The sequence below is a fragment of the Eptatretus burgeri genome, chromosome 4 (assembly GCF_056783735.1).
Source record: "Eptatretus burgeri isolate ZD-2024b chromosome 4, Ebu_testis_v1, whole genome shotgun sequence".
In the NCBI taxonomy this organism is placed as follows: domain Eukaryota; kingdom Metazoa; phylum Chordata; class Myxini; order Myxiniformes; family Myxinidae; genus Eptatretus; species Eptatretus burgeri.
The window spans coordinates 36,380,640-36,408,248 of record NC_140964.1 but is presented as its reverse complement, the minus strand read 5'-3'; the positions used below and the strand labels follow the sequence as shown (position 1 = coordinate 36,408,248).

The following is a 27,609-nucleotide window of genomic DNA, read 5'->3' as shown; positions in this document are numbered from 1 at the left end:
TGATCTTTTGTTTCAAACTGAAACCAATGTTTTGCGAGGAAATTTTTTTCTATCCTCCTCACCCTTACTTGATCCACACCCTATGTGCCAATCCAACATCAACTCTATCTTTGTTCTTATGTAACGTGTTGATGGCCTGCCTGATTGGGTGCTCACTAAATTACTTGCAGAACTGTAACTTTCCGCAAACATTATAATCATGTTTCTAACGTTCTACTCAAATTAATTCTAAATTAATAAACGTGTGTGTGTGTGTGTGTGTGTGTGTGTGTGTGTGTGTGTGTGTGTGTGTGTGTCCTCCATAACTCCAAAACCATGAAACCTCGCAGCTTGAATTTTTGCATGTGTCCTAAGACAACTCAAAGGAAGTGCATGAGTGAAAATTGGGTGGTTGGGGTTTTGGGGGTTTTTTGTATACATAGTCAACACTCGTATGAGAGCTAACACACAACACACAGCAAGGGGGGCATGAGACAAGAGGGGCGGGAGAGGGAAGGACAAAACAATGGGGACACAGAGATATTAGGAGATATGTGGAAGGGAGAGGGATGGGGTGGGGAACACGGACTATACAAGATGGACATTACAGGGACTTTCAGGAATAGTGGGGCAACTTAGCATAACAATTGTGCATTTTGTGAGGAAAGCACCAAATTTGGTACACTAGTAGCCTAACATATTATGAACAGATTTGGATATTGGGCCATCTCAAATTCAGCCGCTGATGGCTGTGGCAGCCATTTTCCAAAATGGCCACTAGCGGTTACTATAATTTCACTCTAACATTGGTTTGAACATTTATTAAAAGCTGAATTAAGAAAAACATAACCTGGAGCCACCTCAAGTTTAAAGATAGCCGCCATTTTGCAAGATGGCTGCTAATTATTTGTTGTACCGGACGACTATCTCACTCATAGAAATTGGTTGTTGAGAATGGTGGCAAACGAATAAAGGGCTGCATCTGATTGATATGAATACAAACATCGCTTATGTAAAGTCAGTGGTTGTTGAGCATGGTGGCAAACGAATTGTGGGCTGTGTCTGATTGATATGAATACCAACATCGCTTATGTAAAGTCAGTGGTTGTTGAGCATGGTTGCAAACGAATCATGTGCTGCGTCTCATTCATATGAATACTGACATCTCACTCACAGAAATTGATCGAGAGATGTCTGATTTAAATGTTATGAATCAGTGACACTCTGCTCTGTTAATATTCTCTCAATTTTGTGAGCACTCTCCCTCACACACATACAAAGCTGTGCATTCAAGTGTGGATTTTTGTACTTGCAACGCTTCAGACAGCTCTTCTTGCACTTGCACGATACTAGCTCATAGCAGGTGTGGGCTGCTTTGGGTAGCTTCGTCCAGTGTGGCTCGTACACCCCCTCATCATTCTTGACCCAGCCCCAGCTGGATGGAGGAGGCAGCTCTGGCGTTGGTAGCAGTGTTTGACTCCACACATGGCCTCCTTGGTAGGCCGCCCTCTTCACATGCTCCTCCAGAGCTGCCTTGGTTGGCGGGATCAGCTGCACGTTGTTCTTCTTCGCGAAGAGTTTCTTCCGGGCCTTGTCAATGTCGTTGCACGTGCTGGTTCTGTCATAGAGCAATATGACGAACCTCTCGATGGTGTGCATGACATCGTCTGGAATGCCACTTGGTGCAGAGGATAGAGTCAGCAGTGCGTCTGTACGTTCTGGCAGAACGGTCCAGATTGTCCAAGCAGTCTTCTTACTATGTCCAGCAAAGCTAGATACAGTGTCACACCCAGTCAGAGTGTGAAACATTGGGAGTGCCTGTGCCTTCTCTGGTCCAAGGCCAGCTGCTATTTTGTGGGCTGCCAAGTACCGAAAACTCTTTCCAGTGCCAAATGCTAGACACAGTTCATCTTCTGGTTGCAGTCCCTGGGCCACTGACACAGCCAACACTACAACATCGGTGTCAACTGTCTTGATCAGTATCTTGTGGTGACCATGGTTGGCTGCATGGGATGCATGCAACAACATTCGACTGTCAGCTTCTTCGTGGCTGCATGGGGCGAGCAAGGCCAGGTCTAGCAGCGGTGGCTTGCTCAGGACTGCCTCTCCATCAGTGATAACCAGCTGCTTGTCATCCTGGTCAAACCACCTAAAGATAGCTTCTGATAGGAACTTGAACAGCTCGGTCTTGTTGGTGTCCACATGGAGGAAGTTCTGCCAGTTTCCAGGTATAACTGCTGCTCCGACCACGCGTCTACGCACTCCTTTTCCATGCTTTGATCTTGCACTGCCTTTCAGTGAATCAGCAACGTAGCGGTCCCAGACCAGGTCCAGGCATGACACAGTCTGAAGCTTTGTTGACAGGTATGGTATGAAGACATCTTGGGCATAGTCATCAAAGTTCTTGGCTACCGCAGTCTTCAGCATCTGGACAATGACTGCCCCATCAATAACTAGGCTGGTGGTATCAGGAGCCTCTGATTGGGCATTGGAGAACTCTTCAAAGCATTTGAGGAGATCACTCTTCGTACCAAGATGGAGACTTTCTCCATCGGAGAGAGCTGGAGGACACGCTTGATTCTCATGACGAAAGAACTCTTCAAGGTTTCCATCCCTCGTCTGGCAACCGATGTAGAGCCGTGAGAAAAGTGCCACGTCGTTCCTGAGAGAGGCCAGCTGCTGTTTCCCTTTACTCACACTTCTCGGGGTGGAAGTACGAAACACCTTCAGCTTGTTCTGACGAATTGCATCATCAATTGGCTTGGTCCTTTCCACCAGGCATTCTCTGGTGAAAGCCTGGAACTGCTCTTGGCCAATCTTCTTCACATTCCTGACATTCTCAACTGCAGCAGGACCTGCAATTTCCTTTGTGTCAAGGACAACCAGATCCATGCTCTCTTTCTCAAAGGGGTTGCCAAGCTCTTCTATGACGCTGACAAGGGCACAGACAAGGGCGAAAGAGGTTTGCACACTTGGTGTCTGGTCGTGATGACGTGTGTCCTCTCACCTCCCCCAGTGTTGACGGCCATCTTGGAACTCTTCTATGGCCCTGGCAACTTCTGGCCCAGCAATCATCCAACGCCACAGGGCACTTGGGTTATCAATGAGGCCGACTGCTCCACCATCTCCTTTGATGCATGCGTTGTTCTGTTCATGTGCCTGGTCGATTGGGATCGAAGAGAACACGTTCTTCGTCTTCTGTACAGTGAAGTTGCCAGCCATAAATTATCTAGCTACATCTGGGTGCTTCATTGGGAGTGCAATCATGTCCCTTAGGTGAACAGGGACCCACCTGGCATATTTGGTCCCAATACGACCAAATTCATCCATATTTAGGTTACTTCGAGCCGATGTGCTGAGATGTGTTGCGATTGACTGTAAGAGTCAATATAAACGCAGTTTCAGAAAATGGAAGGGTTACTCAACAAACTGACCAAAACAAATTAGCTTAGCCATGAAAATGGAAACTAGAATGGAAAACTACTTACAAATGGTTTGGCATTGCCGTCAATCAAACGAAGATAACCCGAAAACTAACGAGTTATCATGGTAAAGATATCTCGCCAACACGCCGGTACGAAGAGAGAACTTCCTCACTCAGTAGCAAACTGGAACTGGCGCTGTGAAGGCAGAACGGAAATACATGCAGAACCTCGTAACCCGGTAATCTGTGACTGAGATAATCCTATGACCAAAATGCACCCCGCAAACCAAACTCAACTTGATGAACTACGGTTAGCAATGGGATAGCATAGAGAACTCTATGGGCACAGAACAAAATAACAATGAATCGAGTCAGCAAGTGTAAGCTGGCAACTCAACCGTGCGCGATTCTGGGGTCAATATGCACGCACACCACTTCTACTACCATGTGCCAAGCCAATAGTGCTATGAATGTTTATCATTGGTTTTCATTCAGAATCTGTGTCTTAATAAGACTAATTAGTCTACTTTAACTTTTTTTCTCAGCCAAATCAAATTGTTACTTTATTTGACCATTATTGGACCTTTATTAGTAAATAAACTTTCACTATCAACCTGCATTCCTCTCCAGTAAAGCAGAAATGCGTCATAACAGTAACCACTGGTGGCCATTTTGAAAAATGGCTGCCACAGCCATCAGCAGCTGAATTTGAGATGGCCCAATATCCAAATATGTTCATAATATGATAGGCTACTAGTGTGCCAAATTTGGTGCTTTCCTCACAAAATGCACAATTGTTATGCTATATTTAGCTAAGTTGCCCCACTAGAAAGGAAAGCAGGGAATTTGAAGGAGTGGGTTTGGGGTGGATTAACGGGGGTAGAAAAGATCGAGGTTTTTGATGGGGGAAGCGAAGAGGTGGGTGTGAACAGCTGTTTTGAAGGTCTGGAGGGAAGAATGGGATTGAACAGAGTGTCGGAGTTTATTCCAAAGGTGGGGAAAAAGAGGAATGAAAGAGTGAAGGTGAGCAGTGATTCGTGATTTTGGGAGTTTTACCAGAAGGGGTTGTTGACGGACCTTGAGCACCCTGCAGAAATATGGTGGGGACATATCGCAGACAGAGCAGGGGGGGGAGACGGGAGAGGAGACGGTACAAGACAGAATGGACGTTAAACTGGGTGCCATATCTGTCAGAATCCCTGTTCCCCTCTCCCTGTCTCACCCCTCTGCCTCTCTCACCCCTACCCACCCCTCTCTCTCCCTCCCAATCCTACCCCCCTCTTTCTCACCCCTCTCCCTCTTTCCAACCCCGACCCCTCTCTCCTCTCCATCCACCCTTCTATCTCTTTCTCTCTCTCCACCTCTTGCACTTCCCCCTGCACCCCTTCCCCTCTGTAGAGGGGACTGAATGTACGAATCAGATTCAGAGTAAGTCGACCAAAGAGGTGCAAAGGTCGCTGTGTGTACGAGCATAAATACACCCAGGCAGACTTTTGCCAGGTAGATAGCGTGGATTTTAACTTGATCAAGAAAACATCACCATATTGGAAACAAATTCCCTTACAAACAGGACATGAGGCTCCTTACTAATGCTTCCACTTTCTTTTCATGCACATGTAAGTGGTGTGTGTGTGTGTGTGTGTGTGTGTGTGTGTGTGTGTGTGTGTGTGTGTGTGTGTGTGTGTGTGTGTGTGTGTGTGTGTGTGTGCGTGCGTGCGTGCGTGCGTGTGTTTTCGGTGATCATTAAGCATAATATACAATATCATTTTCTTTGCTTTCCACAGCTCCTCGGCCTCCTCCCCTCACCTTTCTGGCCCCCCAACCTTTCTCGCCCCCCCAACCTTTCTCACCCCCCCCATCTCTCTCTCACACACCCCTTCTCACACCCCTCCCATCAGCAGTGGAGAGCAGCAATGTTTGGTGAGGTGTTGCTCTCCCCACCTCTCTCCTAGCTCCTCCTTCCTCACCCCCCACCACCCCCACCTTTAATAACCCTATCAGCGAAGCGACGGGTTATATTTGCTAGTCATGAGCTGTTTAACCGAGGTTGGAATCTCAGCCCAGTTGTTAACTGTCATCCTGGTGTTGCACTGAGAGGTTGATTCATCAATGTGTGTGCCACCCTAAGATGGATGTTAAATTGGGCGTCCCATTTGCCAGTATTAGTTGGTGGACCTAAAATATCCTTCACAACAGTCGGCGAGCTATATTCAGCACTTTGGCCAAATTCCTGCCCCGACATCGTTTCAGTGGCCACCCATCCAGGATTGCAACCTTAGCGAAGAAACTTCAGCAGAACCAGCGCTATCTAGACCATGGTACATTGTTTTTTTTATTGTTTCGTATGCAGCCTGTGCCGCTGATGCAGTGCCCCCGTTTCCAGTAAGCTGGTACTCATTTTGCCGACCTCGGAAAGATGACAGGCTGAGTCAACCCACCTGGTGTTATGTAACGGCATAAGAGGCTCAAACTCAAGACCCTAAGATCTTAATCCAATGACCTTAACCATGAAACCAAAATGATGATGAAGATGAAGGCATGACAATGTTCTCAGTATTAACAAATGTGTAACACACGATGGTATTGGAAGTTTTTGAAGACTCACATTAACTAATTTGGCATAGACAGGCACCAGACACAAACTACTAAAATCAGACAGCTCTCAGGAACTCTTGACACACCTTGTAGGCAGAAAAAATTTAACAAATGGGGTATGGATAAATGAAGAAAATATAAATATGAAAACACATGCAAAATAGCCAAACTTCTTGTATCTTGAGTTTCCTCACCTAATGCGTTATATTATATTTTGTGTGGGTAAAGATATGTTTACGTGAGTGACTTCAAGACTTCAGAGATACATGTTCTACGGAAAAATGAGGATTTCACAATAGAGCCAGAAAGGGTAAGTTAATCCAAATGATGTTTGTGCTTAATAATTCAAGTTCTATATTTACTGTTATAACGTTGGATCAAACTGTTTAATGAAAGAGATCAAATGTGTTACGGTGTGATAGATCAAATCTTTCATTGATCAATATGCCACTGATCGCTTGTTCCACAGTAATTAAATGTTACAAACTAAAAGATGTCAATGGAACAATAAATTAGTCACTGGAAGCTTTTAAACCCTCACACATTTTTCCCGTGCTATGATGAGTAATGTCGAGTTTCTGATCATGATTAGGAGTTTGACAAACCCAGCGAGTGTCTCACTTTTGATCATGACTCATGTTTTGCAAGCTACCCATGTACTTTATCAATTTGTAGATAATTGCATTGAACACTCATCCTGACAACATTGAAGTTGATAGGGCTACCGGAGACCTCTGGATTGGTTGTTGTCCAGAGTTATGGAGGTTGGTATTTGGAGTGGATGTCATCCCTTCAGAGGTATGTATCTACTAATGCTCAGGTGAGAACTTGAAACAATGATATGGAAAACAAGGAGAAAAATACAAAAAACTGACATAGCCTTCAAGGTTTTAGTAATTTAGCTGTACAGAGTAAAAGGGCTACTCCATATCTATTTGCAACTAAAATGGCCACTAGTCTACCAGTCAGCCATCTTTGATCAGATCGCAAAATAAAGTGACATGCATGTGTATGCCATCATTCATTATCTGTGTGCCAAGTTTGAACAAGATTGGTAAATGCACGTCTGATAAATGGTTGAAAACGTGCTCAACATCGGGTTTTTACAACTAAAATAGCCACCAGTCGGCCATCTTTGATGAAATCTCGAAACAACATGATGTGCATACATATCCTATGATGTGTTGTCTTTGTGCCAAGTTTGAACAAAATTGGTCCAGATATGTCCGAGATACGTCTGCGGACAGGATGGATGGACTCAAGACAACGATCCATAAGCCCCCCCCCCCATTTCAAACTAATTCCAATGGAGGCTCATAAAAGCTTGGGGAGGGAGGGGAATAACACAGTGGAGGGCTGTTATTTAAAATTACTTCTATCCTGACACAGGGCCTACCATTACTGCTCATTTTAAATCTCCAATTGAGACACATTTCTCATGTTCCTGGAATGAAGAAAAAACACAACGATGAAGGATATCTTATTATGCTTCATCGTGTGTGGCCTGTACTTCATGAGGATAGCAGTTTAGGAATTCTGATGATTTGGAAGTGGCGACCAAGACTCAAAACTCATCACCATGAAAGTATTATTTTTGTTCATCATGACTGATTTGCTTCTCCCATGTTTAAGTTGTATTTTCAGGTGAGTGTTCTTTCTCTCCACTGTGAAAAAATAATTGCATGCAGGTCCTACAAATCAAGAATGCCTTATCATTGGAACCGATAGTGACATCAGTCTATGCCAACAACGGTTCTGTGTTACAAGGAACCAGCTCAGCTGCAAGGCATGGCCACCACTTGCTGCTAGGAACCGTTATTCACCGCACAATGCTCTGCACTTTAGAATGATTCTTGTATATATTATAAGCATTGGTTTAAGGAAGCCGATTACATGAGTTACACAATTTTATGGAAATCTTTTGTGATGATGAGATGATGAAAACCAATAAAAAGATTTGAAGAGACAGACTTTTGTGGGGTTAATACAAACTATAACCAACTAGCCTGAGGCAGTTCCAGAAGCAATGAGTATTTCTTTGTAAAAATTTTGAACAAGATACAGCTGTAAAGCCAGGCTGAGGGGTGCAAATAAATTATGCCTTGGAAAAACAAAACTATAAAATGCTTGTTCTATTGCTACATGGTTGTTTTGGGGTGGTGAAAGTAAATGTTTGCATTCTCCACAAATGTGCACAAATAAGGAATCTAATCTAAATTAAGTTTATCGTCAATGAACTCCAAGTGAAAGAATACTGGATGTTCTAAGTTACATTTAATGCAAAAAACTGCCTAAGGGTATAAGGAATAATTATTTTGAATTGGTACAAGACTAAAGTTAATTTTCCTCATTTACATGAGAAATTTGGTCAAAATGCTACATCCTATTTTCAAGAGGGTAATCGTGTGCAAAAGCCCTTGAAGCTGCAAGACAGTGATCTTTTTTTATTAATTATTAAATTGCAGGAACAGGATTGAAAATCTGAGGCCACCCTCGAATTGACAAACTTCAGCTGGTAGCAAAATTACAATATGCGCCTGTTGAAAGGCGTTTCCAAATTCTACAGCAATTAGCAAGGCAACTTCAGCACCCCTCTGCATGTCAGGAATATCGAAAGAGGTGGTCTCGCATTTATGCATTGAAAAATAATAGTTCTCTTAGTGGATTGGAAGGTGAAACAAGAGAGGTAATATTCCAGAGCGAAAAATGCAAGCTAGAAGAAGGTCCAGCTGATTAACCACAAGGAAAAACTTCCCAGAATGAGTAGGACAATGCGCAGCGGAACATGTTCCCACGAGGCCTCCAACCGAGCATGGAGTTGCCGAACCTGGTTAGAAGAAGAGAGGAAGAAAAAAAAACTGAAGGCAAGGTCATTAATAATGGGGCACATTTTAGGTAGAGAAAGAAGCATGGAAGACCATATTGTTTAGGAGATACAGAATGGTCATGAAGGTTTCAAGGATCATATTGAAAAACATTTTTTGTGATGTGGAAAGAAATGTTGGTTCAAAACCATCAATATGTTGAGTGTTAAAAAAACCAAAAAAAAACCAATCGTTTTAATTGATTCTGTATATAGACAAAAGAGGAATCTTGATCAGTGAATCGTCATTACCTGGCGCAGTGTGGCATCTCGGCTACCAGAATTCTCAATAACGTGGTCTGCGAACATCCGTTTCTCCTCAAGTGGGATCTGGGCAGCCAGGCGGCACTCTGCCTCTTTAGCTGAGAAGCAGTCTCTACGCATCAGCCGTTGCAGCTGCGTTTCTGGATCACTGACAATGACAAGTGAAGTGCAAGAAGTGGGCAATAGGTAAAAACAATCTTGATAAGTGTAGCTACAAGCCATGATATCTATTATAAAAACCTGGCTTTAATTTGTATTCACTCGGGACATATATAATTATGACACGAGTAAAGGCCAACACATCAGACCAATCACCTCACCTCCTATCATTAACCCATAATATGCCATTAATAATATTTTACTTAAATTTATTTCTGGACATACAAGGGCCAGCAAACCTATTCACGCCCGACTAATAATGCCACATTTAGATGAAATACGAATTATGTAGAAACAATTTTTCCAAATGACATTTTTATTCGTAACTGAAGAGATCAAAAGATTGTGGTGAACCTCGAAGCCTGGGCCAATATATATATATATATATATATATATATATATATATATATATATATATATATATATATATATATATATATATATATATATATTATGGACAATTGGATGGACCTCCCACTGACTGACTGACTGTGACTGGTGAGGCCATATGTATTTGGCCTCAACAAGTGCCATCTGCAACATGGACACATTGTGTTACATCCACCAAACACAACCAGGAAGTACCATTGATGTTATTCAGCAGTCGGGGAATGTATTAATGGAGATGATTAAATTCTCCTGACTTGGACCACTGCCATGATGACATCTTCATGATGGCGTCATGCCTGCCAACCCCAAAGGGCATCCAGCAGTTCATGTAAGGCAAAGTCAAAAGCTGTCAACAAGCAGATGAAAAGCAAATAAAAGCTACCAACCTGGTTTCACCCTTCTTTGGGCTCAGCAGGGCAACATATTCCACAATTCTTCCATCTACTTTGTGACTTTTGAAGCCCTTTTGGCTTATATACTGGCTCTTGATACCCCATTGACTGTGACTGGTGAGGCGAGACTGTATTTGGCCCCAACAAGTGCCATTTTGGTGAATCTGGCTATGCCCAACTCCCTTTTCGCATCTCATCCCAAATCTCTCTTCCTCATATGTGGTGACTTCAATTGCCATCATACCAATTGGCAAGGTGTGAGTACTCATCTCACCTGCCATGGCACTTCAGCAAAGGACTTCTGTGAATCATTCAGACTGACACAATCTGTCAACTTCCCGAGCCGGATCTCAACCAATGGTACTCCATCTCTTCTGGATTTGATTTTGACCAATTTCCCAGAAAATGTCTGCCGTTCTTATTCTGCTTCCATTGGTTCATCTGAATCTCTCTCTATTGAGTGCAGCCTGTTGCTGCTGGTTGCATCATTGGTTGGGGCGCGGCTATGCCGCTGATGCAGTGTCCCCCTTTCCAGTACACTGGTGCTCATTTTGCCGACCTCTGAAGGATGACAGGCTGAGTCAACTTCCTGGTGTGTATTAATTCAGCGGCCAACGGGGCTTGAACTCAGGACCCTAGGATCCCAAGCCGTCACCCGAACCAGTAAGCCAACACCAGGCTTCGGTTAATCTGACCATATGCTTGTTAAAGCGGTCATCTCTCTCGCTGTTATTAGAGAACCACCTCAGCGCCGACGAGTCTGGCATTTCACTCAGGCTGACTGGAAGGGTCTTCAAGAAGCCATTAAACTTCTAGACTGGTGTCCCATTTCTACTCTCATTGACATCAACACATCCTGGGAATTTTTTCAAAGAAATTTCTCTCTCTCATGCACAGATTTATCCCATCGAGTCTTCAGTTGTCCTGCCCTTCCTACCACTCATGGTACACTGAAGCTTGTGGCGAGGCTGTTGTCCTGAAACAACTTGCCTGTGCCTCATGGAAGGCAATCTCAGTTCCTTCCACAAAGCTCGGAACAATTGTGCATCTACCCTCAGGAGAGCCAGGAAACAACATCTATCTAATCTCAAGTCTGAACTCTCAAACCTGTCTCCATCCTCAAAATCATAGTGGTGCCTATTTAAGTCTGTTTCTGGTGTATATTCCCCTTCCATCCCTTCCCTTACCTCAAATAGCTGCACAGCTGACACTGCATGTGAAAAGGTTGAATGCAGAAACTCTGTGCTGGCTTCTAAATCTTGTGTCCCAAAAACCCATCGCTTTCTGTACTCACCTTACCCAGTTTCACCTAGCTGTTCCTGGATATATATATATATATATATATATATATATATATATATATATATATATATATATATATATATATATATATATATATATATGCACTGCAAGGCCAAAAGGATGTGGACACCTGCTCGTCCAACATCTCATTCCAAAATCATGGGCATTAATATGGAGTTGGTCACCCCCTTGCTGCTACAACAGCCTCCACTCTTCTGGATGGCTTTCCACAAGATGTTGGAACATTGCTGCGAAAATTTGCTTCCATTCAGCCACAAGAGCATGAGTGAGGTCGGTCACTGATGTTGGGTGATTAGGTCTGCCTCGCAGTCGGCGTTACAATTCATCCCAAAGGTGTTTGATGGGGTTTAGGTCAGGGCTCAGTGCAGGCCTGTCAAGTTCTTCCACACCGATCTTGACAAACCATTTCTGTATGGACGTCGCTTTGAGCATGGGGGCATTGTCATACTGAAACAGGAAAGGACCTTCCCCAAACTGTTGCCACAAAGTTGGAAGCATAGAATCATCTAGAATGTCATTGTATGTTGTAGCATTAAGATTTCCCCTCACTGGAACGAAGCGGCCTAGCCCAAAGCATGATAAACAGCCCCAAACCATTATTTCTCCTCCACCAAACTTTGCAGTTGGCACTATGCATTCGGGCAGGTGGCATGCTCCTGGCATCCCCCAAACGAGATTCGTCTGTCAGACTGCCAGATGGTGAAGTAAAGTGTGATTCATTACTTCAGAGAATGCATTTTCACTTCTCCAGAGTCTAATGGCGGTGAGCTTTACACCACTCCAGCCGACGCTTGGCATTGCACATGGTGATCTTTGGCTTGTGTGTGGCTGCTCGGCCATGGAAACCCATTTCATGAAGTTCTTGACAAACAGTGTTTTTGCTGACGTTGCTTCCAGAGGCAGTTTGGAACTCAGTTGTGAGTCTTGCAACTGATGACAGACGATTTTTTTCTCGCTACGCGCTTCAGCACTCGGCAGTCCCGTTCTGTGAGCTTGTGTGGCCGAGCACTTTGCAGCTGCTGTTGCTGGTGTTGCTCTGAGACATTGTTGCTACTGTTGCTCCACGATGTTTCCACTGCACAATAACAGCACTTACAGTTGACTGGGGCAGCTCTGGCAGGGCAGAAATTTGACAAACTGACTTGTTGGAAGGTGCCATGTTGAAAGTCACAGAGCTCCTCAATACGGCCCATTCTCCTGCCAATGTTTGTCTATGGAGATTGCATGACTGTGTGCTTGATTTTATACACCTATCAGCAATGAATGTGGCTGAAATAACCGAATGCACTCATTTGAAGGGGTGTCCGCATACTTTTGGCAATGTAGTGTGTGTATGTAAATATATATATGTATATATATATATATATATATATACACACACACACAGGGTGTCCATAAAGTCTCTTTATAATTTTAATTTATACTGTCTTGATGTGCTTCGTGCAACTCATGGTGCCCAGATAGAAGTGTATTAAATGAGGCAAAAAAACTTCAATATCTACTCCTCATTTTGTAATAATTTCCACAGGTTTATCTATTCATTTGCTTTTGTAATAAATTTTTTAAATTATAAAGAGACTTTATGGACACCACATATACATATATATATATATATATATATATATATATATATATATATATATATATATATATATATATATCTTCTTTCGGCTGCTCCCATTAGGGGTCGCCACAGCGGATCATCCCTATGATCCGCATAGTGATTTGGCACATGTTTTACGCCGGATGCCCTTCCTGACGCAACCCTGGTCACCTCTTACGACACAGGGATAATATATATATATATATAATATATATATATATATATATATATATATATATATATATATCTTCTTCTTCTTCTTTCGGCTGCTCCCGTTAGGGGTCGCCACAGCGGATCATCCATGTGATCCGCATAGTGATTTGGCACAGGTTTTACGCCGGATGCCCTTCCTGACGCAACCCTGGTCGCCTCTTACGACACCGGGATATGGTACACCTATTTTAACCGGGGTATACACCAGCCCAGTATACTGGTACTCATTTCGCCGACCTCGGAAGGATGACAGGCTGAGTCAACCCCCTGGTGTATTAATTCAGTGGCCCAACGGGGCTTGAACTCAGGACCTTTTGGATCCCAAGCCGCTGCCCTAACCACTGCGCCAACACACCAGGCTAGGGATAATATATATATATATATATATATATATATATATATATATATATATATATATATTGTTACGAATTTGGAATTCAATTGCACACAACATACAGGTTCCCTTAGTCAGCTATGCCATTAAGTGCATGTTCCCTAGATAGCTCACCTTTCATTGTTTAAATGTTCAGAGATCGATTAGATGCACTGCGGATCGATTTAATAGTTAGGGAACGAAACAATGGAGACGTCCCTCCCCCTCTTCTGCAAAGAGGAAGAAGAACCCTGCCATCCCGTGATGTCAACAACTCCCTCCCACCCGTGGTTGAGCGGGGAGTGGATCACGAGGGCATGAGTCACGCCGGGTGCGGGGGAGGGGGTGGGAAGGATAAAGAGGAGATCCTTTCTTTGTTCGTGGTGGGAGTTCCGTGGCAGAGTTCGTGAAGAGTCCCGTTCTGAGTCCCATGCGAAGAGTTCGTGTGCTGAGTCCCGTGGGAGGAGTAGGCTTTTTGCTTCGGAGGGAGCAGTCGTTCAGCAGGCCATCGGGTCCTGCTTGGCTTGCTTGGCTTGAGGCCTTCGGAAGCTTTTTGCTTCGGCTGGCTCAGTGAGCTTCGGCTGCTGCTTTGTTTTGGAAGGAACTTGAGCCGGTTGTTCGGCTCGAGCTGCGAGTGGAGGCTTCTTCCTCTTCTTCGTGGTTTGTGGAGCTTTTTGTTCTCATTTTGTTTCCTGGCTTGGTGCGACGCATCGGCCTCTTCTTGGTGTTGGTTCCTCGGGGAAGCGACGCATCGACAGGAAGGATCAGCGCCTCGTCTCACCGGCACGTGTTGAGAAGCGCGGGAGGATTCGCGGGAGCTCGGGAGGATCGCGGCGATTGGATCCAGCTCGCTCTCGCTGGAGCCCGGGTCCGGACAGGTTGAAGACTACACGAGGTGGAGAGGTTCGAGTCAAGCTCTGAGTTTCAGCTCACCTGTCCTCTGAGCTGGAGCTCGTTAGTAAAGGCCTCTGCCACCATTTCTTGGATGTGTGTATGTGTGTGTGTGTGTGTGTGTGTGTGTGTGTGTGTGTGTGTGTGTGTGTGTGTGTGTGTGTGTGTGTGTGTGTGTGTGTGTGTGTGTGTGTGTGTGTGTGTGTGTGTGCGTGCGCGCGCGCACGCGTACGTGTGTCCGTGGGGCCGTCTAATAAGTAGGAACTGCTGTTAAGTGTAAATGACTGTACCTAATAAGTAGACGGTTGTAGTTCTTTTGTCGTGCTTTTGTTGCTTGTATAATTGCATATGTGTTTTGCCTTATTTAATTGCATACGTGTTTCATTATAATAAATGTCCTTGTGTGAATGTAAACCTGCTCGTTGTGTCCATTCCCTCATTGACTGAACATTTCTTGTGTTGGGAGTTAGAAAGCCGTTGGTTTGCCGTAATAGTGGGACATTTGGACCGATGGTTCTCGGCGATTACGCTGCTCGGAATCGCGCACGGACAAGCTCGCCTCGGCGGTTTGTTCCGTACGAGTTCCGTCGAGGGTGGAATACCCCGGTAGTTGGATCACGTGGGTATTTCGGTAAATTGAAGATTGGCAATCGACCCTACCCCACGTGATCTGCCGATTGGCGTATTTTGGTTCTTGTACAAGGACCCGGCGATCTATGTTCCGGGCGATCGGTCGGGCCGACTCGACTTGCGGCTCCGTTCAGAGCGGTCGGTTGGCGGCCGACACCCGGCCCGTAACTAACTATATATATATATATATATATATATATATATATATATATATATATATATATATATATATATACATATATATATATATATATATATATATATATATATATATATATATATATATATATATATATATATATTGGGTGGTCGCAAGACTACCGTTAATCTCAGGTTTTCCGTCTGTTGGGTGGTCACTAGACTACCGTTATTCTCAGGTTTTCCGTCTGTCTGTATGTATGTAATGGACAGCTCTGGAGGCCAGAGGATTCAATCGATTTTGATGAAACTTGACTGGTAGGTTCATACCAGGATCTAGTTGTACGCTTTTGAGCACCGTTGCTGTGGACGCCACCGTTGCCTAGCAACGGGACTGAAATTTTTGAAAAATCCTTAAAAAATTTTTTTTTTTAAAAATCAAAGATCGGCTTCCGTGCTTATATGTACACTATAATCAACCTCTTTGTCAAAAATTTTCAGCCCGATCCGTAAGAAACTCACATTTGGGACACTAGTATGCAATTATGTAGCGACCACCCATGTCACCTACCGGCGTGTGTGTGTGTGTGTGTGTATATATATATATATATATATATATATATATATATATATATATATATAAATATATATATATATATAAATATATATAAATATATATATATATATATATATATATATATATATATATATATATATATATATATATATATATATATATATATATATATATATATATATATTGCCCGTGCCCACACAGGATTCTAAATGGAGTCGCGATGGAGAGAGGCATAATGCAAACGGCGTCTTTTGCCATTGAGCCGGAAATCTGGGTGCAACAATTAACATTTAATGCCACATTTAATGCAACTTATAGGTTCTAATGGCAGCGACATGCTCCATTTGAAACAGTTTGTTCAATAAATGTAGCTTTTTGGTGTTCAATAAATGTAGCTAACAGCTCGGTCCATGAAAAAAATAGCATTGGTGTCAAAGCCAGTGACCAATTGCAAATTCATAGGAGGAAGAGATGGAGGAGGACAGGGACTTGGGGTTTGGAAATGGTGGTGATAGCAAAGATGGGACAGAGTTGGAAAGGGGAGAGCTTGAGGTCCATCGGTGAGGGGTGGGTGGAGGTTGAGGTATTGTGGTTGGGGTGGAGGGGTTAAAGAGTCATAATGAGGAGGGGAGGGGGTTGGAATGCTTGGAGGGTGGAGGGCAGGAGGGGAATTGATGCCTTCATGTTGAGAGGGGGAGGTTGAGGACTTTGAGTTTGGGAGTGTGGCTTGATGACTTTGGCTTTAGAAGGAGGACTTGAATACTTGGGGTTGAGGACTTGGGGTTGAGCTGGGGTTGGGGGGGTAGGGGGATGGGGTTGAGGACTTGAAGAAAAAAGGGGTTGAGGAGACAGTAACATTTTACATTCCGCAGAATTTTCACGGGTCCCAGCCATTATGTTGTCAAAGGACATTAGTCAAATTCCCGAAATAGTCCGCAATCTATTGGAAACTAATTATCTTACAATAACCCAGTGGATCTGCGAGTATCACTATAAAAATCTGAACATCTTTTGGGAACAAAACAGGACGGCAATGAATGCACAACTGCATAGAAATAAATCCTTTCCCAAGTAACCTTAGCATTGGGTTACCAGGAGTTAATGTGTACAATTATGACATCAGTTACAATGGACATCTACTGTATACTACAAGAAAGATGTTTGTCTGTGTCACCATTTTTCTCAGTGATGGCCAAACGGACCTTCGTTGAACTTTCAGAGGTTCATCAGCGAGTGCCATGGAGCATTTTAGGCAAAAAAATTTTTTTATTTAGATTTCTTTTTCCCCCAAATTGCTTTCTAATGCCTCAGTCTTTACAGCTATGTGAAAGGTAACATTAAATGATCACTGACCACATTCATTCGTGGGTGGAGAGACGTGTTTTAGGCCCATACAAAATTATTTTAAAAAACAACAAATTTTGATTTCTTCAAAATTCCAACAGGATTAGAACAGCACCGGACAACGCTGGTCCCCAAGCTAGTATCTTTCAAAACTATACATTACACTCCTGGAAACAACCCACCTCCTTTCCACAATCACTGAATCCCCCATTATGTTTTTTTTTGGTTTCTTGTACAAAGAGTCGAAGGTATTTTTAATCTCCATTTCTTGATTTATTTTTACAAATGGTGTAAGTTAATACAAGTGTTACAAGTTGTGGAAGATCATACCAGTAAACCACAATGCTGTGCTTCACAATACTCTTCAGTTTTTCATTCTCAAACAGTAATGGAACATCAAGAATGACATACCGATACCCTGTAAAATAAATAAATAAATAAAGAAAGAAAGAAAGAAATAAAAACCACCTTCACCAGACTCAACACACGCTTTATACTCTACATTACAAACATTCTTAGATAACATTGCAACGATGTCAAATTAATTAAACTGTAGTGGATAATTCACTCTTGTTCATTTTGTCTCATGTGCTAAAATTTATTTGTTCATTATCCTCTTGTCTCCACCTTTCAGGTTATGTATACACAAGTACAAGCTTTCCAATAAATTTTAGACACGGTACAGATAAAATTGGGCTTAGGTCGATAATGTAAGCTACAAGTAATATGATTAGACGAAAACTAACATCGGGTGCAATATCAACAGATGTGCTGTATTGTTGAACAGGTACATTTTTTAAGTGGATGTAAAAAAGGGTTATTCAATTTGCATCAATGTGGATATAATAAAGCCGTACACCTGTACCTGTAATTAAAGAAAACAGAGTCTGGCACATACTGAGATAAAGTTTCTATAAAACTATGGAAGTGGAAATTGGTTGTATCCTGAAGAATAAGATTGCGAATTGATTCACTTCATTGGGAGGAAGTTATTACTGCTTTCACATTTGTCAACATTGGACCAAAATACTGTCACCCTTTGACATAATCACCGAATGATGTCCCCAGTTGGATCAACAAAGGGCTGCTTAGGCTTACCCCTAAGAAGGAACCCCAGGATGAGTTTTGCCATTTCTCGCCGCACAGCTGGGTGAGTTATGGCTTCCAGCTCTCGTCGTTTCTTTGGATTGGAGAAAACAATTTGTCCAAGCTTAGAACGGTCTAGCTCCCCATCTTCTGCCAGCACCTCATGCCCAAAACACTGCACAATCTTCCGCAATGCCGGCTGCCCCCGATGTACCACTGCAGGAAAAATGGAGCAGACATGAATATTTCTGCCGACTTTCCCAAGGGCCAACGCACAAAATATAATTGCACAGCAAAAGGTTTTGAACTTCATTATCATCAACTATTTGAAATTATTTTCAAATGGGGTGCTTAACAAGGAATAACAAGGAAATCCAACATAGGTGGGGGCTATTCAGCCCATCATGCCTGCGTGAACACAACACCAACCCATCTACACAAGATCCAAGGAAGAAAATGCAAAAAAACAAGTTTTTAATTAATGAAATTATTTTATATTTTTATTTTTCCTTTTCTTCCCCTCAGGCAAGGGGGTATGGGTTTGGTTAAAAACCACACAACATCAACCACACAATCCTCCTTGACAAGACCCACAACAAACAGCACTCCGTACACAATCATCCATCAATGCTCAAACTACCGAAAAGTCTTATGAACATCCCCATACTCCTCTATCTCGATAATTTCCAGGAACCTTTCTAATTCCAATTTAAACTTATCTACTTTTTCTGCTACCACTACCTTTCCAGGGAGACCATTTCATGCAATAACTACTCTCTGAGTGAAAGTCCCCTGCTTTATTACCCTCTTAACCCTCCTCGTCTTTACTCTCAAGCTATGGCTCCTGGTTCTATCACTGTTTACTCTGTTGAATAATTCATCTGCACTTATTTTATGTATAGCTTTCATTATCTTAAACATCTCTATCATATCTCCTCGTAACCGCCTCCTTTCTAGTGAATAAAGCCTTGTCTCCTTCAGCCGCTCCTCATAGCTGAGTCCAGTTTGGCCAGAATCAATCTTATAGCCCTGTGCTGAACCCTCTCTATGGCATCTATGTCCTTCCTGAGTTGTGGTGACCAAAACTGCACACAATATTGTAGATGTGGCCTCACTAAATTCCTGTACAATGTTAACACCACCTCTTTTGATTTATAATTGATCCCCCTCCAAATACAGCCGAAAAGTCTATTTGCTCCATCTATAGCTGCCTGGCACTGTGCTGCCTGCTTACCTCCCGTATCTATTACCACCCCCAGATCCTTCCCCTGTAAGACACGCTTCAAAATTACCCATTACATCCTGTTATCTCTATTTTCATTGTTCTTAACCATCCCCAACACCTCGCACTTGCTCAGGTTAAATTCCATCTGCCAGTCTTTTGCCCAATCTATACAAGTATCAATACTCTCCTGGATCTGATCACCACCCCCTCTGCTATCCACCTTTCCTCCAAGCTTTGTGTCATCTACAAATTTGGAACGCTTACGCTTTACCCCATTATCCAAATCGTTGATGTAAATAATAAATAGTAATGGTCTGAGTACTGATCCCTGAGGTATCCCGCTACTACGTCCTCCCAGCAAGACATCCTCCCACTCACAGCCACTCTTTGCTTCCTACCACTTAGTCAACTTGCAATCCAATTAGCTACCTGACCAGCCACTCCACAAGCCTTCACCTTGGCTAACAACCCATGATGAGGTACCTTATCAAATGCCTTATTAAAGTCTAGATATACCATGTCCACTACCTTTCCCTCATCCACCCAATCAGAATGTGCTTCATAGAACTCTAAAAAAATTGAAACAGGAACTACCTTTGGTAAACCCATGTCGACTATCTTTCATTTGTTTGTATTTGTTTAAATGGTTCCTCATCTGGTCCCTAATTAATGTCTCCAACACCTTCCCCACAAATGAAGTCAAACTAACAGGTCTACAGTTTCCCAATTCTTCTCTGGATCTTTTCTTAAATAGCGGTGTTACATTTGCTACTCTCCTATCCTTCAATCCTGTCCTGACTCCAGTGAGCTGTTGAAAATATCCATTAACATCTCACTTACCTGCGTCACGACACCGACCTTCCTCAATACTCTGGTTGCATATTAGCTGGACCCGGAGCCTTATCTACTCTTAGATTACCGAGCTGTTCCTTTACTTCCTCTGGACACTCCAACCTTGATTTTCTGTAAAAAAAAAAAAAAAACCTTCACCTCTTTGATACTCTCAGCTATTGGCAATTCTCCTGACTGTTCTTGTGTAAAAGTTGAAGAAAAATACCTGTTTAATAAGCCTGCCATCCCACTTTCATCACGAACCACTCTCCCGGTGCTATTCCTCAATGGGCCCACACTGGTCCTCATCTGTTCCTTCCCCCTGATATACTTAAAGAAAGCCTTGCTATTATGTTTAATATTCTTAGCCATGTCCTTCTCATACTCTCTTTTGGCTTACCGAGTTATTTTCTTCACTTGCCTCCGTTTACTCTGATAATGATATAAATCTAACTCCAGTCCTGTTATTTTAAACATCATAAATGCCTTCTGCTTCTCCTTAATAGCATTAGTTAACTCACTGCTCAACCACCCTGGTTTATACCTCATTGGAATGTACTGACTCTGCACTCCACACATTTGGTCCTTGAAGGTTTCCCATTTTTCTGATGCTGATTGTCCTGTTGTTAGAGTCTCAAAATCGACATCACCCAATTCTCTCCTCATACCCTCAAAGTTTGCCTTCCTGAAATCTAATAGCCTTACCCTACTTTCCTGAACTCTAACCCTCAACAGAATCTTTGCACACACAATAGTGTGGTCACTTGATCCAAAATGCTCCCCAACCTCCACCATATTGGGATCGCTACTGAAAAGGTCCAACACTGCACTCCCCCTCGTGGGCTTATCTATAAACTGGGTTAAAAAGCAATCCTGGACTAAAACTAGGAAATCCTCATCTGCTCTGCCCTTTCCCTGTCCCTGGACCCAATCTATCCCTGGCAAGTTAAAATCCCCTATCATCAATCCTCTTTATAATTCTTCATGTACTCCTCCTTCCTTCCACCCAGAGCCTTATAAAAGCATTCCACCGGTATCTTACTGTTTTTACAATCTCTAATCTCCACCCATACAGAATCCTCAACATTAATTCCTTCTTTAATGTCACCCCTTTCTCTTGATGCAATGCTGTCCTTTACCAGATTGCTACTCCTCCTCCTATTCTCTCCTACCTGTCACATCAATACACCTTGTAGCCTTCTAATCCTGTCCTCCAGTTACTCTCCTCCTGAAACCATGTCTCACTCCTTACTTATTATTGTATAACTCCTTACAATATTGTACTCCTTACTATCTACTTTGGCTTCAAGCTCTTCCATCTTATTATTTAAACTTCTGGCATTGGTATAGAATATATTTAACTTTTCCCTTCCTGAAATTCTATTTTCCTGCCTGGCCTTACTCATCACAATTACATCATCCGTTCCTTCCTTAATAGCTTCCCCACCCTCTGCTGACCTAAAAAAAAGCCTGAATTCCTTCCTCAATTCCCACTGCAAACCTTACTGCCCCCTTTCTATTTAATATACGGCCATCATTCTGGAAACACTCCCTTTGTCCCCAAAATGATTTCCACTGCTTCTTAAATGTAAAACCTTCCTCCCGACACCATTCTTCCAGCCATTAGTTGACGTCAATTGCTCTGCTCATAATTTCTATATTGTTTCCTAATCTTGGGAGAATCCCAGAAAACATGACCTCACAACCCTTTGCTTTCAGCTGCTTATGCTAGGTTCCCACTGTCGTGCGATCCGTTACGAATGCCACGATTGGCCATTCGTAGCTGATCATGGAATTTCTCTGAAAGTCTGTTCCCACTATCACGATGCGCGGCACGATTGAAATCGTGGTCTCACAGAGCGTGGTGTTTGTCTTGTCTAAGATCGATCCCGATCACCACGATTAGGAAGCACGATTATATGCGATCTGTCGCACTTTGTTACTATGCAATGCGATCTGTCGTGCTTTGTTACGATGCAATGCGATCTGTCGCGCTTTGTTACGATGCAATGTGATCTGTCACGCTTTGTTACGATGTAATACGATCCGATACGATGATCCCGATTGACAATTGATCGTGTTGATCGTAGAAAAATTTTGAACCGTTCAAAAATTTTCTACGATTAACACGATTGCCACGACTGACCTCAAGATCTGATAAGATCTGATAGGATCACTACAATTCGTCCACGATTAAGACAAAGATTTCAATCGTGCCGCGCATCGTGATAGTGGGAACCTAGTTTTACCCAATATCCTGTATCTATTTTTCAAAACCTCTGAGTAAACTTTCCCTACATCATTCGCACCGAGGTGCACCACAACCAACTTATTCCTGTCGTCACCCGATACAATATCGTTCACCCTTCCTTCAATGTCCCTTACTCCTGCTCCTTCAAAACGACACATAATTCTGTGTCTACAATCCTTCCTGCAGAATGAAGAATCGACATATTTAATAATCTCATCACCCACAAAAACGTCTCCCAAACTTCATGTCCACCAATTTCTATTGCTGCACCTCCACCACTACCCACTGCATCTCCGCCACTGCCCGCACCAGCTGCACCTCCGCCACTGCCCACACCCGCTGCACCTCCACCACTGCCCACACCCGCTGCATCTCCGCCACTGCCCACACCCGCTGCACCTCCACCACTGCCCACACCCGCTGCACCTCCACCACTGCCCGCACCCGCTGCATCTCCACCACTGCCCGCACCTGCTGCACCTCCGCCACTGCCCACACCTGCTGCACCTCCACCACTGCACCTCCGCCACTGCCCGCCCCCGCTGCACCTCCGCCACTGCCCGCCCCCACTGCACCTCCACCACTGCCCGCCCCCGTCGCACCCCCGTGTGCTTAATTAACCCAAACACCCAATCTTCATTCATGCACTCCCTTGGAGTTCCCTCCATGTGCATGCAAAGTTAGCCCCTTCCCATAGTGGCCAGGCTTGTTCTATGGTCTTTAAAGCCTTGTACATTATGACAGTTATGAAATGACAATGAAGTATGTAGTAGAAGAGAGAATGCCCAATCAGTACATTGTCTTTGATGTCAGTCTGGAAATATGATCAGCACAAGACAGCTTGTGGCAGATCTCATGAAGTGCAGAAACTACAAAAAATGGGTTACTGACCATTGTCAGCCAAAGGATGAGATGAAGCGTTTGCTCGGCTATCCTTGCAGAGGGAAAAGGTGCAGAAACAGGACTTACCTCGATTTTAAGGTCATGTTCCATATTTTCGACCAGAGGTCTATAAAAAAAAAAAAAATTTCGAACCCAGGGCAGATGAGTTGGTCGACATTGCTGTGGACTTTCCTTTGCGTTTTTAGGACTGTACAGCTTCACATTAAGTAAATGAGCAAAATGTACAGAACTGTCAACATAAGATGAAAGCTAATTTCTGTCCACCAGCATTAAAGTAGAGGCCCCAAAATATGGGTATAACAGATCAGCTGCCAAAAGGAATTATTTCTGGCAGAGAGAAAGTCAGTGAGCTGTGAGCTATGCATGGAGGGACCTTTGATGCCATGGGCAAAAAAACTTAAATTAGGTTGTGTGCAAGATGGGATCTCGAACCTGCAAAATTCCCCTTTTTCGTGTGTGTAGTTTCGGAGAAGAGAGCAAAATTGGTTCGCGGGCGCCAGCAGCGTTGCTTCGCGGGCGCCAGCAGCGTTGCTTCGCGGGCGCCAGCAGCGTTGCTTCGCGGGCGCCAGCAGCGTTGCTTCGCGGGCGCCAGCAGCGTTGGTTCGCGGGCGCCAGCAGCGTTGGTTCGCGGGCGCCAGCAGCGTTGGTTCGCGGGCGCCAGCAGCGTTGGTTCGCGGGCGCCAGCAGCGTTGCTTCGCGGGCGCCAGCAGCGTTGCTTCGCGGGCGCCAGCAGCGTTGCTTCGCGGGCGCCAGCAGCGTTGCTTCGCGGGCGCCAGCAGCGACCACTATTTTCGTTGTGTCTGTGTCTGTCTGTATGTTGGGTAGTCGATCTTGTCCAAAAAAATAAATAAAAAAAATTTGAAATTTGCTCTCCCCTTATTACCAGTATTTCCGTCGATATGTTTGTCTGTCTGTCTGTCCGTCCAGTGCTCCGTTAATACAATGGCGATTTCGATGAAACTTGGTTGGTAGGTTCATACCATGACCTAGTTGTGTGCAAATGAGAACCGTTGCTATGGTCACTACCGTTGACGAGCAACGGGACTTTTAAATTTTTGAAAAATCATAAAAAATTAATTTTTTCGAAAATCAAAAATCGGGCCACGAGTGACTGTGGGCAGTAAATTCAGCCATATTGTCAAAAAATTTCCAGCCGGATCCTATGAAAACTGTCGGAGAAGATAGACTTTGAATGAACCCTGGTCGAAAACAATAAAAAAAACGAAGTTCGTTATATCTCAGAGACTGAGTCAGATATACATGAAACTGGTATGGTAGGTTTATGGTATGTCCTAGTTATGTGTGAGAAAGAACTGTTGCTATGGACCCCTCCGTTGCCTAGCAACGGCCAAAAAACCTCTAAATGTGGGGGTATTTCACGAAAAAACAATCTGCAGCATTAACCCTTGAAGCTCGAATCATGAATTTTCTTGTGCTTAATCCTCAAGTCATTCCCCATCAAACGGGCCCATCGTGTCAGCTTTTATTGGGTAGGCGACATCCCATGTCCGCCTACCGGCTTGTATGTCTGTCTGTCTGTCCAGAGCACAACTTCGTGGGATGTGATCTGATTTGGATGAAACTTGAATATGATGTTGATATCAATGCCTAGTTTTGTCTTCCTGGCGATGGGTGGAGCCACGCCCACTTATAATTTATGTTTTTTTTTTCATTTTTTTTTCTCGATTGTTTATCGAAATTCCCGCTCGAGAAAGTGTGCACATTGGCCATATGTACAACATACAAAAAAATTCAGTTTGATTCGGTCAATTTTGAGGGAGAAATGGGCGGTGACAGATAGTAGGGTATCAGCAGCTAAGATTGCCTATTGTGGGCAGAGTCACGCCCACTTGTAATTTTTGTTTATTGGTTCACGAGTGCCAGTCAAAGTGACCACTACATTCGTTATGTCTGTGTGTCTGTCTGTCTGTCTTTCTGCCCAGAGCATCTCCGTGCACTTTGACCCGATCTTAATGAAACTTGGTTATGTGTTCGATATCAATGTCTGGTTGTGTTTTCCTGGATGAGGGCATGGCTACGCCCATTGTGGGTGGAGCCACGCCCAAAAATAGCCATTTTTAGGGGGTAGGCAGATTAAAAATCCATATTCTCTGAGGGAATTTACTGAATGGAATGGATTCTTCGGTATTTGAATGGCAAAATGAATTATCTAAAAACTTGTCGTTGTCCGATTTTTCATTTTCGTCCCAAGGTCAAAAAACTCAGAAAATTGCGAATTTTGACATAAAAATCATACGACCACGCAAACTTTGAGAGCTAGGATGACAATATTTTTTTGTGCATAATCTTGAGGTCATTCCCCACCTAAAGTCTTGAAACCATTTTGCTCTATCTCGAACACCTTGCCCGTGGCGCCCCCTTCAAGTTTGTTTTTACGCCGATTTCATCAAAGTATGGATAATCCGAGGAGTGCGAAATGCCATATAGCTTATATGACGTTATATTGTTCCTGGAATGTTCCAGAGGAAGTTTTGCACCAAAGGTCATAATCCTTGACCTTTGACCTTTAAAGGTCACAAAGGTCAAATTTTCAAAGTTGTGGGAATCGAACCGGGTTTTCGACCTTCTTCGACGAAAAAACTCCAATAAGCTATAGCACGTATCCTGTTTCCTTATATTTAATGTCCACAACATTGTTTTGTGACCTTTAAAGTTGATGCAAAGGCCAAATTTTGAAAGTTGTTGAACGAAACCGGGTTTTCGACATTTTGTAGCTAATAACCTGTCTCTCATACCACATCATGTTGATCATTTTTATAACTTGGTCAAACATTACACATTGTCTCATCCTTGACTTCTGAAACAATCTACATCGTCAAATACCGCTCGTGAACCATCGTCGTCTTCAGACTTGTCATATTTATTTATTTAATTTTTTTTGGGGGGGGGGTCAAATATTTTGATGCGGTTAACACATCTTCGTGAAACATCAAGTATGAATCTTGTGGCCGAGTTTAATCAAAATCGTGAGTTTGGGTCAAGCGATAATGACTAAAGTGGTGACGGACTGACTGACTGACTGACTGACTCATTCACTCACAAACTCATCAGAATGAAGTCCAGGTGAACGAATAATCCGTACGTTCGGTGCACGACAACGGAAGGTGGCTCACCTTGCCGGGCGATATTGTCCGCATCGACGATGACGCAGCCCAGATTACGGAACATGGTCGCCACCGCAGTCTTCCCTGACGCGATTCCCCCCGTCAAGCCGACGAGAAACATTTTCCTTCCCTCACGGCGAAAAGCAGATCATTTCATGAGTCGTTCATTTAATCCTTCAATTCCGAGTCATTCATTCCTGCGATCGTGAGGCGTGTAAATTCGTATCACTCACCGTTCAAGATAGAAACGAGGAAAGCGTTTCCTTAATTACACGGTTTTTGAATAATAATATTTAAAATGAAAAAAAAAACTCTTCCACATGAATTATAAGAGCTGCGTCAAAGAATGTATGAAGCACGGCCCGCGTGCACCCATCGCTCTCGAGACGAGGACATGAAACGGCGATTCACGAATTTTGAGCGGTGTTGTAATCCCCGACGGTGTGATCCGCATCAAGAGCAGAATGATCGTTCCGTGTGCGTTTCCTCACCGAGTATGAAATCCCGAAATAATTGACTATTTCACTTGGGTTTATTTATTAACCATCTTTGATGCCAATGTTTCTGTGTGACAAAATATATATATATATATTATTTTAGCAGCGTCTCACCCAGCGAGCTGCTCATGGAGAGCTCATGCAGCGGCGTTATTCTTCTTCTTCTTCACATTAATGTCGAGGACTCGGCTCCTGTACATAGGGGATCCGGATCTCCTTAAATACTGAGCACATATAGACATCCTCACACAGACGGTGCCATTTGAGAGCGTCTATCATGAACTTTTAAATATATTCGGACATTTGCTTTAAAGTTTCGAAAAGTTCACGTTAGTATTTGAAGATTATTCCATTTATCGTATTGTAATTTCGTAAATACATTATTTATTTGGTAAATACACGATATATCGTAAATACGTAAAGACATTATGACGCGTTTCGCTATTGGCTTAATTGAGGCACGTGACGAAATATCTGAAGTTGTTTTTTTTTTTTAAATTTAATTTTTTTTTTTTAGCCGACAAAATCTTTAG

At 43.2% G+C, this 27,609-nt stretch overlaps 3 protein-coding genes across 4 annotated transcripts in view; 1 reads left to right on the top strand and 2 right to left on the bottom strand.

Moving 5' to 3' along the window:
• Nucleotides 1-5,847, bottom strand: part of LOC147027813 (uncharacterized) — a 6,964-nt gene extending 1,117 nt beyond the window's left edge. The window contains exon 1 of the mRNA XM_085877429.1: nucleotides 1-5,847. This exon is cut by the window's left edge and continues 1,117 nt beyond it. Coding sequence (XP_085733555.1) covers nucleotides 1,186-2,871 — 1,686 coding nt within the window. The 5' untranslated portion in view covers nucleotides 2,872-5,847 and the 3' untranslated portion in view covers nucleotides 1-1,185.
• Nucleotides 1-7,966, top strand: part of LOC147027812 (serum paraoxonase/arylesterase 2-like) — a 139,762-nt gene extending 131,796 nt beyond the window's left edge. For both annotated transcript variants that reach the window (XM_085877431.1, XM_085877432.1), the window contains 3 exons: nucleotides 6,227-6,308; nucleotides 6,674-6,796; nucleotides 7,687-7,966. In XM_085877431.1, coding sequence (XP_085733557.1) covers nucleotides 6,227-6,308; nucleotides 6,674-6,796; nucleotides 7,687-7,848 — 367 coding nt within the window. In that variant the 3' untranslated portion in view covers nucleotides 7,849-7,966. The remainder of the gene's footprint in view (nucleotides 1-6,226; nucleotides 6,309-6,673; nucleotides 6,797-7,686) is intronic.
• Nucleotides 7,967-8,427: 461 nt separating this feature from the next.
• Nucleotides 8,428-26,963, bottom strand: DCAKD (dephospho-CoA kinase domain containing). The gene is made up of 5 exons (XM_085877435.1): nucleotides 26,589-26,963; nucleotides 18,257-18,460; nucleotides 17,489-17,576; nucleotides 9,114-9,273; nucleotides 8,428-8,825 (listed from the first exon to the last, which is right to left on the bottom strand). Exons 1-5 carry the CDS (start codon nucleotides 26,698-26,700, stop codon nucleotides 8,712-8,714), a joined length of 678 nt encoding a protein of 225 aa, XP_085733561.1. The 5' UTR covers nucleotides 26,701-26,963; the 3' UTR covers nucleotides 8,428-8,711.
• Between the last annotated feature and the right edge of the window lie 646 nt (nucleotides 26,964-27,609).

Excerpts from the sequence above, each read along its gene's own strand:
- DCAKD (XM_085877435.1), bottom strand. The coding sequence starts at position 26,700 with ATGTTTCTCGTCGGCTTGACGGGGGGAATCGCGTCAGGGAAGACTGCG. Across the intron at positions 17,577-18,256 it reads CCTGGGGTTCCTTCTTAGGG|GGTATCGGTATGTCATTCTT; the intron begins GTAAGCCTAAGC and ends TTTATTTTACAG. Across the intron at positions 9,274-17,488 it reads CACAGCATTGTGGTTTACTG|TGATCCAGAAACGCAGCTGC; the intron begins GTATGATCTTCC and ends TGTCATTGTCAG.